The sequence below is a fragment of the Chiloscyllium punctatum genome, chromosome 10 (genome assembly GCF_047496795.1).
Source record: "Chiloscyllium punctatum isolate Juve2018m chromosome 10, sChiPun1.3, whole genome shotgun sequence".
Classification (NCBI taxonomy): Eukaryota; Metazoa; Chordata; class Chondrichthyes; order Orectolobiformes; family Hemiscylliidae; genus Chiloscyllium; species Chiloscyllium punctatum.
The window spans coordinates 12,423,469-12,437,024 of record NC_092748.1 but is presented as its reverse complement, the minus strand read 5'-3'; the positions used below and the strand labels follow the sequence as shown (position 1 = coordinate 12,437,024).

At 43.8% G+C, this 13,556-nt stretch overlaps 1 protein-coding gene across 5 annotated transcripts in view; it reads right to left on the bottom strand.

The window, feature by feature from the left end:
• Positions 1–211: 211 nt before the first annotated feature.
• The window catches only part of LOC140481893 (putative methyltransferase DDB_G0268948), a 66,070-nt gene continuing 52,725 nt past the window's right edge, over positions 212–13,556 (bottom strand). For 4 of the 5 annotated variants that reach the window (XM_072578529.1, XM_072578527.1, XM_072578530.1 and 1 more), the window contains exons 5-7: positions 11,934–12,034; positions 8,463–8,600; positions 213–468 (exon numbers count right to left, since the gene is read on the bottom strand). In XM_072578529.1, coding sequence (XP_072434630.1) covers positions 381–468; positions 8,463–8,600; positions 11,934–12,034 — 327 coding nt within the window. In that variant the 3' untranslated portion in view covers positions 213–380. Of the gene's footprint in view, positions 469–8,462; positions 8,601–11,933; positions 12,035–13,556 lie in introns of all 5 variants that reach the window. The other variant, XM_072578531.1, reaches the window with a different exon arrangement.

The following is a 13,556-nucleotide window of genomic DNA, read 5'->3' as shown; positions in this document are numbered from 1 at the left end:
CCGGTTGTCAGTTCCAGCTGTCGGCTGCAGTGGTCAGTATATTGGGTCCAGGTCGATGTGCTTATTGATTGAATCTGTGGATCGCTCATCCACAGATTCAATCAATAAGCACATCGACCTGGACCCAATATACCGACCACTGCAGCGGACAGCTGGAACTGACAACCGGAAGCGGCAGATTCAAACCACTATAAATGCCGGAGGAAAGATCACAGAAGCACTTCACAGGAGGCTCCCAAGCACTGAGGATATCACCTAGACAGGGGATGAAACATCTGCAACATAAATTCCCTGAAATCTTGTTCTTGGAGAGTCACAGGGTTTGTGGATAGAAGTTAGTCTGTGTCATATGAAGGATTCTGGAAGGAGGCCTGAAGATATCACTCAGGTTTGCTTGCCAAGAGACAGTAATATTTGGTACGGAATTCTACAATAGCCTCACTGGACACTCCCATGGCCTTCAGAAGCCTAGAGACAGACAGAGAGAAAATACATCAAATAAAATCTACATTATACAACATTCAACTCAAGAGAAATCAGTGCAACATTGTGCAACACTCTCAGAGAGAGAATAAATTCACAGAAATGTTGGAAGGATAATATTGAGCCCATCATGCTCTTGGAAGCAGTTAGTCCCACGCTCTGCACTCTTCCCCTTGCATTGGAATTAATCCCTTCAACAATTCATCAAATTCCCTTCTGAAAGTTATTATTGAATGTGATTCCACTGCCCTTTCAGGCACTGTGTTCTGGATCATTACCCACTTGGTTCATGAATAAGCAAATTGCCACACATGCCTGTAATTTTACCAATTGTACCAATCAGTCTCCTCTGGTTACTGACCTTTTTGTTAGTGGAAACCATTCTGATTGATGGAACTCAATCAAATCCAGCCTACCCCACCCTCCATTTAGATTCAGTAGCCTGCTCAGAGATGCTAACACACATCTCTGGAGCAAGTAAAACTTCTACCCATGCCTGCAAGCTCAAAAGGTAGGAATATCAGCATCGCACCACAACAGCCACTTCAATCTCCCTTTCTTCTTTGCTGCATTGAAGTGAACAATCCCTGTGATTGAAGCCACTTATCTCTTGTATCATTCCAGTAAATCTCCTATAGCCTATCCAAGACCTTGAATGTCCTTCTGAAAACATGATCTTGAATGGTGGGATTGGCTAAAAGGCAGATTCCAGATGAAGGGCTCCGGCCCGAAACGTCGATTGTCCTGCTCCTCGGATGCTGCCTGACCTGCTGTGCTTTTCCAGTGACACACTCTCAACTCTGATCTCCATCATCTGCAGACCTCAATGTCTCTTAAAAGGCAGAATGGCCTACTCCTCCTGAATGCAGTACACAATGACTTATAATGGTTTAGCATAACTTCCTTGCATTTATCCTGTGTACTTCCATTTATAAAGACCAGGATCCTGTAATTTCTTTCACCAGCTCACTCACCTTGTCCTACAACCTTTATAGATATAAATCCGCATCTATCTCTCTGTTCCTACAAACCCCTTAAAGTTGTACCAAATAATCTGTGGCTATTACTAATTTGAATTCTGAGCAGGAAGAGCGTTAAGTTTCCAAAACTACAATGTGTAACAGATGAGATACGTCCTGTTCAGATACACAGTTCCCATTGTCAACTCTTTTTCCAGTTCCACTTCCAAAGACTCACAACACTCTGAGAAAAGAAATTTCTCCTCACCTCCGTTTTAAATTTGTTCTGGGACCAGGTTCTCCAGCCCTACAAGAGGAAACATCATCTCGGCATTTAACCAGCCAAGTCCCTTAACAATCGTATAGGTTTCAATGAGATAATTGTTTATTTATTCATGGGAGGTTGGTGCCGCTGGCTGGGTCAGCATTTACTACCACCCCTAGTTTCCCTTGAGAAGGTGGTGGTGAGCTGATTGTTTGAACTAATGCAGTCCGTCTGCTGCAGGTAGACCCACGATGCCTTTTGGAAGAGAATCCCAGGATTTTGACAGGGAAGGAACGGCGATGTATTTCCAAATCAGGATGGTGAGTGACTTGGAGGAGAACTTAAAGGTGGTGGTGTTCCCATGTATCGGCTGCCGTGTCCTTCTAGAATGAAGTGGTCATGAGTTGGGTTTGGTGAGACAGTGCCAAGATTATTGTGTTTCCTTTGTCTAGCTCCGCTCTGTCTTACTTAAGAAGGGACATACTTGCACTGGCGGGAGTTCAAGGAAAATTCACTGGGCAATGTTTGAGATGAGGGGCTATTTTCTGATGGCAGGTACAGCAAATCAGGCCGATATTCTTCTCAGTACTAAAATTGGGAGGTTATCTTACTGAAGCATAAAACTCTGAACAGGCTTGACAGGGTAAATGCTGAAATGATGTTTCCTTTCACAGGGTAGTATCAAATTAGGGAGCACAGTTTAAAAATAAGGGTGTTCCTGTTTAGGATGATGCTGAGGGGAATTTCTCAGAGGGTTTTTGGTCTGTTTAATACTTTTCCATCGAGGAAGCTATATCATGGAATATATTCAAGGCTGATTGAGATAAATCTCTGATGAATGAGGGCTGTTAGGGGTTAGGTGAACAGGCAAATGGAGTGAAGACCACAATCAGGTCAGTCCTAACCTTACTGAAGGATGAGGAAGGCTTGAGGGGCTGATTGGCTTACAGGAGTAGCCCCGACGATCCTAACCATATTCAGATGATGAGATGTCAGCTAGGCTCAACCCTGCTGACCACACTGCGACATGAATGTGGCAGAGAATGAGAAACCATCCACCTAGCGATACTAGGTCCATAGAGAAATCGTTATCTTAATTAAAACATCAAGTTAGAGATAAACACACTGGTAGCTGCCTGACAGATAAGGAACACTTCTGAAAGAACTCAAGGATCTTAGGCTCATCCGAGAGAACGAGATCTTTCTGGACAAGACCTTCAGTGAGGTTATTACACCAATCGCACCAGAAGAGAGCAGAAGAGAGCTGACGATGAGGAAGGCAGAGAGGAGACAGGTGCAAGAGACCCCGGGGCAAGTACCTGTCAGGAACAATTTAAATCTTTTGGAAACATTAGAGACAGATGACACTGCCAGTCCGCGAGGCAGCCAGGTCTGTCAATCAAACGTTGGCGCAGAGGCAGAGCGGAAGAGTCGGACATCGCACAGAGTCATAGTAATAGGGGACTCCATTGTGAGAGGAACTGACTGGGGTTTTTGTGGCAGCAGACGGGATTTAAGGATGGTGTGTTGCCTTCCTGGTGCCAGGGTTAAAGACATCACAGACAGAGTGCAGGAAATTCTCAAGGACGAAGGTGAAGAGCCAGAGGTGGTGGTACATGTCGGCACAAGTAATGTCGGGAACAAGAGGAGGAACGTACTACAGTAGGACTTTGGAGAACCAGGAAGAAGGCTGAAAAGCAGGATGTCCAGGGTGGTTATCTCCGGTTTGCTTCCAGTTCCTCGGGCTGGTGAGGCCAGAAACAGGGAGATAATGGACTTGAACGTGTGGTTGGGGAACTGGTTCAGGAAGCAAGGATTTAAATTCTTGGATCACTGGGGTATATTTTGTGGTAAGCATAAATTCTACGAGAGAGGGTTTGCACCTTAATATGTTAGGGACCAGCATTCTGGCAGGCAGGTTTGCTACTGCAACACAGCTACTTTTAAACTAAGTAGCGGGGGGGAGGGGACAAACTGGATGTTTAAGAAGGAAATTGAAGGGAAAATTAGAACAAGGGAAGTCAAGAAAGAAAACTGTATCAATGAAGCAGAAAACTCAGAAAGGGATCATGCTGTAAGGTTGAGTGAAATAGGAGTTGATGGGAAGGGTGAGGGCAGTAACAAATTAAAAATACTATATGAATGCACGAAACATTAGAGATAAGATGGATGAGCTTGAGGCTCTTTTGGAAATTGGCAGATACGATATTGTGGGGATAACTGAGACGTGGCTTCAAGTGTTTTTTTTAGATTACTTACAGTGTGGAAACAGGCCCTTCGGCCCAACAAGTCCACACCGACCCGCCAAAGCACAACCCACCCAGACCCATTCCCCTACATTTACCCCTTCACCTAACACTACAGGCAATTTAGCATGGCCAATTCACCTAACCTGCACATTTTGGACTGTGGGAGGAAACCGGAGCACCCGGAAGAAACCCACGCAGACATGGGGAGAATATGCAGGAGAGTCGTCTGAGGCGGGAATTGAACCCGGGTCTCTGGCGCTGTGAGGCAGCAGTGCTAACCACTGTGCCACCGTGCCACCCACAGGGCCTGGGAAATGAATATTCAAGGCTACATGTGCTAGTGTAAGGACAGACTGACGGGCAGAGGGGGTGGGGTGGCCATGTTAGTAAGGGATGATATTCAGTCCCCTGCGTGGGGGACCTAGAATCAAGGGAATTAGAGTCAGTATGGATAGAGCCGAGAAATTCTAAGGGTAAAAAGACCCTCTTGGGAGTTATCTACAGGCCCCCAAACAGTAGTCTGGATGTCGGATGTAAGTTGAATCAGGAGCTGAAATTGGCCTGTCGCAAAGATGTTACTACAGTTGTTATGGTGGATTTCAACATGCAGGTAGACTAGGACAATCAGGATGGTATTGGACCTCAAGAAAGAGACTTTGTGGAGTGCCTCCGAGATGGATTCTTAGAACAGCTGGTGCTGGAGCCTACCAGGGAGAAGGCAATTCTGGATCTGGTATTGTGTAATGAACCAGAATTGATCAGGGACCTCGAAGTGAAGGAGCCAATGGGAAGTAGTGACCATCATACAATAAGCTTCAATCTGCAATTTGAGAGGGAGAGGGTACAATCGGAAGTGACAATATTTCTGTTGAATAAAGGGAACTATGGAGCTACGAGGAAGGAGCTTCCAGCACCACTAATCCAAAGTTCAATGGTGCAATACCTTAGCAGGGATGACAGTGGAGGAACAATGGCGGATATTTCTGTGTATAATGCAGAAGATACAGGATCAGTTCATTCCAAAAAGGAAGAAAGATCCTTGGAGGAGGCATGGGTGGCCATGGCTGACGAGGGCAGTTAAGAAACATATAAGGTTAAAAGAGAAAAAGTATAACAAAACAAAGATAAGTGGGAAAATGGAGGACTAGGAAGCTTTTAAAGAACAACAGAGGATTGCTAAGAAGGAAATACACAGAGAAAAAATTAGGTATGAAGGTAAACTGGCCAAAAATATAAAGGAGGATAGTAAACACTTTTTTAGGTATGTGAAAGGCAAAAAATGGTTAAGACTAAAATTGGGTCCTTGAAGACAGAAACAGGGGAATATATTACGGGGAACAAAGAAATGGCAGAAGAATTGAATTGGTACTTCAGATCTGTGTTCACTGGGGAAGACACAGGCAATCTCCCTGAGGTAACAGTAGCTGAAGGACCTGAACTGAAGGGAATTTATATTTACCAGGGATTGGTGTTGGAGAGACTGTAAGGTCTGAAGGTTGATAAGTCCCCAGGGCCTGATGGTCTACATCCCAGGGTACTGAAGGAGGTGGCTCGAGAAATCGTGGATGCGTTGGTGATTATTTTCCAGAGTTCGATAGATTCAGGATCTGTTCCTGCGGATTGGAGGGTGGCTAATGTTGTACCACTTTTTAAGAAAGGTGGGAGAGAAAAAGCAGGAAATTATAGACCAGTTAGTCTGACCTCAGTGGTGGGAAAGATGCTGGAAGAAAGTGAGGACTGCAGATGCTGGAGATCAGAGCTTAAAAATGTGTTGCTGGAAAAGCGCAGCAGGTCAGGCAGCATCAAAGGAGAAGGAGAATCAATGTTTCGGGCATAAGCCCTTCTTCAGTAATGACTGTCATTCCTGAAGAAGGGCTTATGCCCAAAACGTCGATTCTCCTTCTCCTTTGATGCTGCCTGACCTGCTGTGCTTTTCCAGCAATACATTTTTAAGGAAAGATGCTGGAGTCTATTATAAAGGATGAAATTATGACACATCTGGATAGTAATAACAGGATAGGTCAGAGACAGCATGGATTTATGAAGGCGAAATCATGCTTGACTAATCTTCTGGAATTTTTTGAGGATGTAACTCTGAAGATGGACGAGGGAGATCCAGTAGATGTAGAGTACCTGGACTTTCAGAAAGCTTTTGATAAAGTCCCACATAGGAGGTTAGTGAGCAAAATTAGGGCGCATGGTACTGGGGGCAAAGTACTAACTTGGATTGAAAGTTGGTTGGTTGACAGGAAACAAAGAATAATGATAAACGGCTCCATTTCGGAATGGCAGGCAGTGACCAGTGGGGTACCGCAGGGATCAGTGCTGGGACCGCAGCTTTTTACAATATATATTAATGATATAGAAGATGATATTATAATAACATTAGCAAATTTGCTGATGATACTAAGCTGGGTGGCAGGGTGAAATGTGAGGAGGATGTTAGGAGATTACAGGGTGACTTGGACAGGTTAAGTGAGTGGTCAAATGCATGGCAGATGCAGTTTAATGTATCTAAATGTATGGTTATCCACTTTGGTGGCAAGAACAGGAAGGCAGATTACTACCTAAATGGAATCAATTTAGGTAAAGGGGCAGTACAAAGAGATCTGGGTGCTCTTGTACACCAGTCAATGAAGGTAAGCATGCAGGTACAGCAGGTAGTGAAGAAGGCTAATAGCATGCTGGCCTTCATAACAAGAGGGATTGAGTATAGAACCAAAGAGGTTCTTCTGCAGCTGTACAGGGCCCTGGTGAGATCACATCTGGAGTATTGTGTGCAGTTCTGGTCTCCAAATTTGAGGAAAGACATTCTGGCTATTGAGGGAGAGCAGCGTAGGTTCACGAGGTCAATTCCTGGAATGATGGGACTACCTTACGCTGAAAGACTGGAGCGACTGGGCTTGCATACCCTTGAGTTTAGAAGACTGAGAGGGGATCTGATTGAGACATATAAGATTATTAAAGGATTGGACACTCTGGAGGCAGGAAACATGTTTCCGCTGTTGGCTGAGTGCCGAACCAGAGGAACCAGCTTAAAAATACGGGGTAGACCATTTAGGACAAAGATGAGGAGAAACTTCTTCACCCAGACAGTGGTGGCTGTGTGGAATGCTCTGCCCCAGAGGGCAGTGGAGGCCCAGTCTCTGGATTCATTTAAGAAAGAGTTGGATAGAGCTCTCAAGGATAGTGAAGTCAAGGGTTATGGAGATAAGGCAGGAACAGGATACTGATTAAGGATGATCAGTCATGATCATATTGAATGGTGGTGCAGGCTCGAAGGGCAGAATGGCCTACGCCTGCACCTATTGTCTATTGTCTACTAATTCCATACAAACTGGATGTTTTTTAAAACTCGTGCTGTGTAAAACAAATGGGTGTAAAAATAAGGGATCCCTCATTTAAAATAGGGATGAGGAGAACATGTTCTTCTCTCAGAGAGTTGAGAGTCTGTGGGCTGTCCTTTCATGGAGAGTGCTGAGGGAAGGATCATTGAATATATTTTAGTCAGAGTTACGTTCTTGTCTAGCAAGGGAGTCAAAGGTTACTGGGGTAGACAGGAAAGTCAAGTTGAAGCCTCAATCAGATCAGAAATCATCTTATCAACAGGCAGGCCAGGCTCGATGGCCTGAATGACCTATTATCTGAGACGGAGGTTCATTAAAACGCCACAACTGTTTACTGGGCTTGATGATTGTCCTTGTCTTCCCAGAACTGAGATAACTATAGTTATATTCATCCAATCAAGTTAATAAGCTGTGGCTTTAAGAAATGAACAGCCCTGCAGAGAATGTTTCCTCCTTGTAACTATTCTGAGTTAATTGAATGTTCCAGTCGAGGTGAAGGCTTGAGTATTGACTCTTGTTGGAAATGCAAGTTATTTCAGCTGATGGAATGAATACTACTATAAACATGCGACACAAATGAAAGAGGAAAGAAATGTTTAAAATACAAATGTGAGAGAATATTATTCAGAATTCGACGCAGATTGACCAGCAGATACCTTCAAGCTCAAACACAGTATGGGTGATCTCTTCATTAAATCTCTTCAGTGTATGTGTAATCATTGTAGACTGCTGTCATCAATTTACTTTCAATTCCTGTGCAAGCCAGTAAATGACTATGAAACAAAATATACTGACTTCTGAAGGTATTTGTAAACATACCTTTTCCCCAACAGATGAGTGTAGATATTGCTCCTATATGTTCATATACACAGTTATCAATGTTAAGACTTGCCTGATGATCTACCTGAATTCTTGCCTGAATTCATCTATTCGTTCCTGGAATTGAACTGACTCTAACTTAGATTCTGAAAAAAACTGAAGAAACCCATCAAAGCCATTAACACAAATTAGGGTCAACAGAGAGGTCGCCAAGCCCAGTTCCAATGCAGCCTCTGTGAGTCACTGGGGCCCTTAGCTAACTCCACGGTGTTTGGTACAATTAAATTTCATCAGGAAGACCAGTGAAAATAACACGGTTTTCATACACTTGTTTGTTTACCTTTGTTCAGTATTTTCCATGAAGGCTTTAGCATCTTCCAGCTTTTCCCTCAGGTAAGTTTGAAACAAAACCGAGGAGTTTAGATATCCAATGAACCATGAAACAGGTTTCTTAAACGTAATAAAGATATCTTTGGCTCTAAGATAAAGAAGGTGTTGTTAATGTCAGAGTAAAATACTAATATTTAGTTTATTTATTGTGTATCATTGGGTGCTGGGATAAGAGGTGAGGTCGTACAGAGATCTTGTGATACAGAGGATAGCCTTCACTGCCTCTGAGCTAGAGGTTCTGGATTCAAGTCCCGCTTCAGGACTTGACGGAAAATGGAGGTCTATTCAAAATTTGGCCAAACAGGGCGAGCATCAACTGGTAAATCCTTTCAACACGTCACAGTAATTACGGTGGGAGAGACTCCGGGCTAGCCAGGTGATGGAAGGAATGTTGGAGTCTCCACCATCACTATCCGTAGCTTCAGACCAAAACATGTGGGTAAAAGTGCAAGCTGCTGTAGCAACTTGAATTCCCTGCAAACATTGTAGCACACCTACCACCTCTGGTATTTTCACTGCTTGCTTAATAAAAGAAGCATTTCATTTCAAAGATATTCCATGGAACATTAATAGTATATCCACACATTTATGTGCATTCACCCAAGAAACAGTTGCTCCTTGCATGTTGGGAAAATGATCAGAGAAATATCGGGAGAATAAATCGGAGAAACAGGAAAATCAACAAAAGTAATGGGTCATAGGATCAGAACAGTAAAGTGGAGGTGACTACTTTTCCATGGGGATTGGGCACACAGGGCAGCCCACACCTTCAATACATTATCTCGGCCGACATGACCCCAATTGTTAAAGTTCACTTGGGAATGTATCTTTTGAAAAATGTTTTGTGATTTACACATGAAAGAACTGAAACCAACACGGTCATTCTAAAAGATGAGAGACTTAACAAACAATCCAGGTATTTTTCAATATATTATTTCAGTTACATCACACTGTAAACTTTTGCTATAAATTCTATGCCTTACAATCTTATACTCCACAACCACCTGATGAAGGAACAGCAGTCCGAAAGTTAGTGCTTCCAAAAAAACCTGTTGGATTATAACCTGGTGTTGTGGGATTTTTAACTTTGTCCACCCCAGTCCTACACCGGCATCTCCAAATCATGACTACCATCGACACCACCAGTTTTAAGCTATTTGTTCCCTACATCAACTTCTCACCAACCAATGAACTTACTGATTTCCTGTGATAACACTCTTAGATTCTATTTTCGACTCGAACTCTCTTGGTGCTGATTCAAAATGAAGCCACAGCTCAGTTACCGGGCTCTTTTTAAACTTGCTTTCTCCTCTTTTGATGCTGTATACAGAATGAAGTCATCCCCCCCCCACCACTCTCTATCTAAACTTGCTGCCTTCCTCTCAATGCATCGTCTCCCTGCTCTCCCCATTCTTTTCACACTTTCTGCCTCTTTCCCTAGCACTGTGTTCATTGTACACACATTATACCTGCAGCATGTGACAGCAGTACATGTGACAAGTACACTGAATGTGCATCAACTAAATGGTCATGTCTGGAACTCTGAGGGAAGTAGCCCTCAATCACATCACAGGAAACAATTTTCAGTCTTGGTTTGCTGATACATTAAATAAAGTCTGATATCCATCCAGGGAACTTGGGCATAAATGGTTGGCCACTTGAGCAGTCCAGGGTTGAGGTTCTGGATCACTACAATCCAGGGAGCAGACCACACTCAGTTCTGTAAAACCAATGCAATGAATAAGACAGTGAGGAGCTGCACAGAGAACAATCATGGGTCGAATCACTTGTTCGTCGGGGTTGTCTGCCCAAGTTAGTCAGTGGGCCACAGTCAGGTCTGGGGCTTAGCTCAATGAAAGTCAATGGGTGGATATCAGGGGCCGCTGCTATAGTATGAATGTTGGGGAAATAAAGTGTAAGGATTGAAGATGGTGACGGGGGCGGCAACTCGACAGGTAAAGTGAGGAGATGATAGTACATTGAAAGACATAGGTACAGGAGTCGGGTGATGAATGGTCACAATCGCAGTGACATCTGGGGGTGGGGGTACAGGGGGAGAAAGGAGTGTATGATTGTTGGTGTGACTAAGCTGAAGGAGTGACGTTGGAAGATGAAGTTGGAATTGAAAGTCATGCCCAAGGAATGTGTGATAGCTCCGTATTGATGGAATTGACAGGGAGTGCCAGAAAGGAAGGAACATGGAGGCTCAGGGGCAACAAGAGTTGGGGAAGGGGTGGGAATGATAGAAGTAGGTAAGGAAGCTGTGGGAGTGGGAGAGCAGAGGTGGAGAGCCCCTGGATTACCATAATGATGCTGTACCTCTGCACCAACCACAATCTTGAATTGCCTTCCATCCTCATGCAAACTGTAAACACACCCTGGAAATGGAAAACAGATACAAGTCCACCTGGAGGGGGTTGAGGTTTGTGAGATCCCACAGAGATTCCAAGTGAATCCTTGGAAGGAGCAAGTTACTCACAGTTTGAGTGCAACTGTCACCTTGACAACCATAGACTTGCCACCTTTTCCTTCATGTCTCAGGTCCTACTCCACCAGTTGGTATATTTCGGTGACAGTGTCCTGGCACATCCTCAGTCTGTGGCAACACTGTGCCTCACACATCTGGTGGAAATGGCACTGTGGATGATACCTCCCGGACATCCTGAGCAGACCTTTAGCTGGGACCTCTCCATGTGCCTCCAGCCCCTGCTGCCTCAATAAGTATCTGCCAACCATTTATGTTTCTGAGGAATCAGCTTCCAAATCTATCGACTGTATCAGAACTGAAACACTGTTTATCCTATGCCAATATTTCAACACTGGCAGAACTAATGGCTTTCAACGGGAATCAGATGAGCATCTGAAGGTTAAATGAGAAAGTGCCAGACAACGGGGAAAGAGCAAGGAAGAGATTGGTTGAATTGCAGTTGCAGGAGTTAGCATAGACATGATGGGCTGAATGGCATCCTTCTGAGCTGTAACCCATCTATGCTGGATCTGCTCCTACTAATTTGGTGATTGGTATGATTCATTGTTAATGTGAAATAAAGTAATAGTTGACCTATTCAGGATCCAACATTGAGAACAGGAAACAAACATAAAAACATAGACGATGGGAGCAGGGGTAGGCCATTCAGCCCTTCGAGCCTGCTCTACCATTCAATATGATCATGTCTCATTATCCAACTCAGTAATCTGTTCCCACTTTCTCCCCATATCCTTTGATTCCTTTAGCCCTAAAAATATATTCAGCTCTTTCTTGAAAACATTCAATGTTTTGTCCTCAACCAACTTCTGTGGCAGAGAATTCCACAGGCTCCCCACTCTCTGGGTGAAGAAATCCCTCCTCATCTCAATAAACATATGCTTCTATTTTTCCTGGTTCCCAAAGACTGGTATTAACAGTGAGTTGTACATTTACCTCGCTTTGTCTGGGAAAGGGATAGCATCAAACACATCACGATATTCATTCCAGACCCTTTTTGTGGCAATCGTCTCATAGGGTTTGAGTTCTGTGAACAGCTGCGAACAGAACATGCAACAGAAAGAATTATAATATTGAATGAAAGGTCAAATGCATATTGCATTCAAACATGCTCAGATTCAATTCTTATCTGAAAGAATTGCTTCATTGAAAACCAGGATGCAGTTACTGCAACACCAACCTCCATCGCACTGTCATCATTACAAACCCATGGTCTTGGCAGCATCATGGTGCTCACTAGACGGGTTTGTCTTTGCTGCATTCAGGGCATCAACCTTCCCTCATATCATGAAATGGGGCACTTGTTTTTCAAACAAAAAATGCACTGGTTGAGAGATGGGCAGAAGATTGAATGGGGAAGCAGCTGGTGATTAGACAGACATGTCAGCTTATTACGCTCTTTATTTTCATGAATTAACTAATGTTTGCACAGACACTTTGGTTCACAAATACCATTTGTTAACAATCCCTCTCTCTATGGAGGCCACTCTCCAGCTGAAGGAAATTGACCCTGTTTGGAAAAACAAAGGCCAACCTTCCTGTCAAGGTCAAGGCTAAAGGTCACAGGTTACGGCTTCCAGAGAAAATGACTGGATTTTCCAAGGATTTGAGGATCTCGAGGACAAATTAGGGAGAAGGTTTTCAAATTGAGTGACAGAGTGAATGTACCTTTTTAATATCTGTCAGTTTCTTACTGAGACCAAGCTGCAGACACTAAATTGAACTGCAAGCTGGAGAAACCATTGGGGAAGTTACAAGAAAGATCATTTTTCTGTTCTTCAGAAAATCTTTGAGTGGTATCACTTCCTGTAGAGTGTGTCATACGTCTTGCACTGGAGCATATTAAATATTGGGAGCTGTGTTACCACCTCTCCGAGCAGGTAACATCCTATCGCTTACATAGCCACATAGTCTGTATGCATAACTGATGCACAACCACATAGTGAATGTCCAAGATGTCAGGAATACATGCGTGACATTGAATGGACCGGTGTCTGTCTACACTCAACGTCCAGTCAGACTAAGCAGTTGGTCCCTATTCACGACAGAAATTTGAAATCACAAACACTTCCTGTGGACAAGGAAGTCCCTGGCCTTTGTCGGTAGTCGGGCAGGTGAGCAAAAGCTTGTTTAAGGAGCCATCTGAAAGGAGGAGAGAGAAAAGACATAGTGAAGAAGAGAGGTCTAAAAGAGGGAATTCCAGACTTAAGACTTAACTGCCAAAGGTTTAATGAATCATTGAGAATTGGGAATGCTCCAGAGAGCCAATATTCATAGAATCCCTACAGTGTGGAAACAGGCCATTTGGCCCAACAGGTCCACACCGACGCTCCAAAGAGTAGAATACCCAGACCCATTCCCTCTTTCTCAACGTTTCTTCTGACTAATGAACCGAGACTACATATCCATAGAAACATTGAGTCTGTAGGCATTACAGCTTGGCACAGGCCCTTCAGCCCTCATTGCCCCGACCTGTGGAACCAATCTGAAGCCCATCTAACCTGCACTATTCCATTTTCAACCATATGTTTATCCAATGACCATTTAAATGCCCTTAAA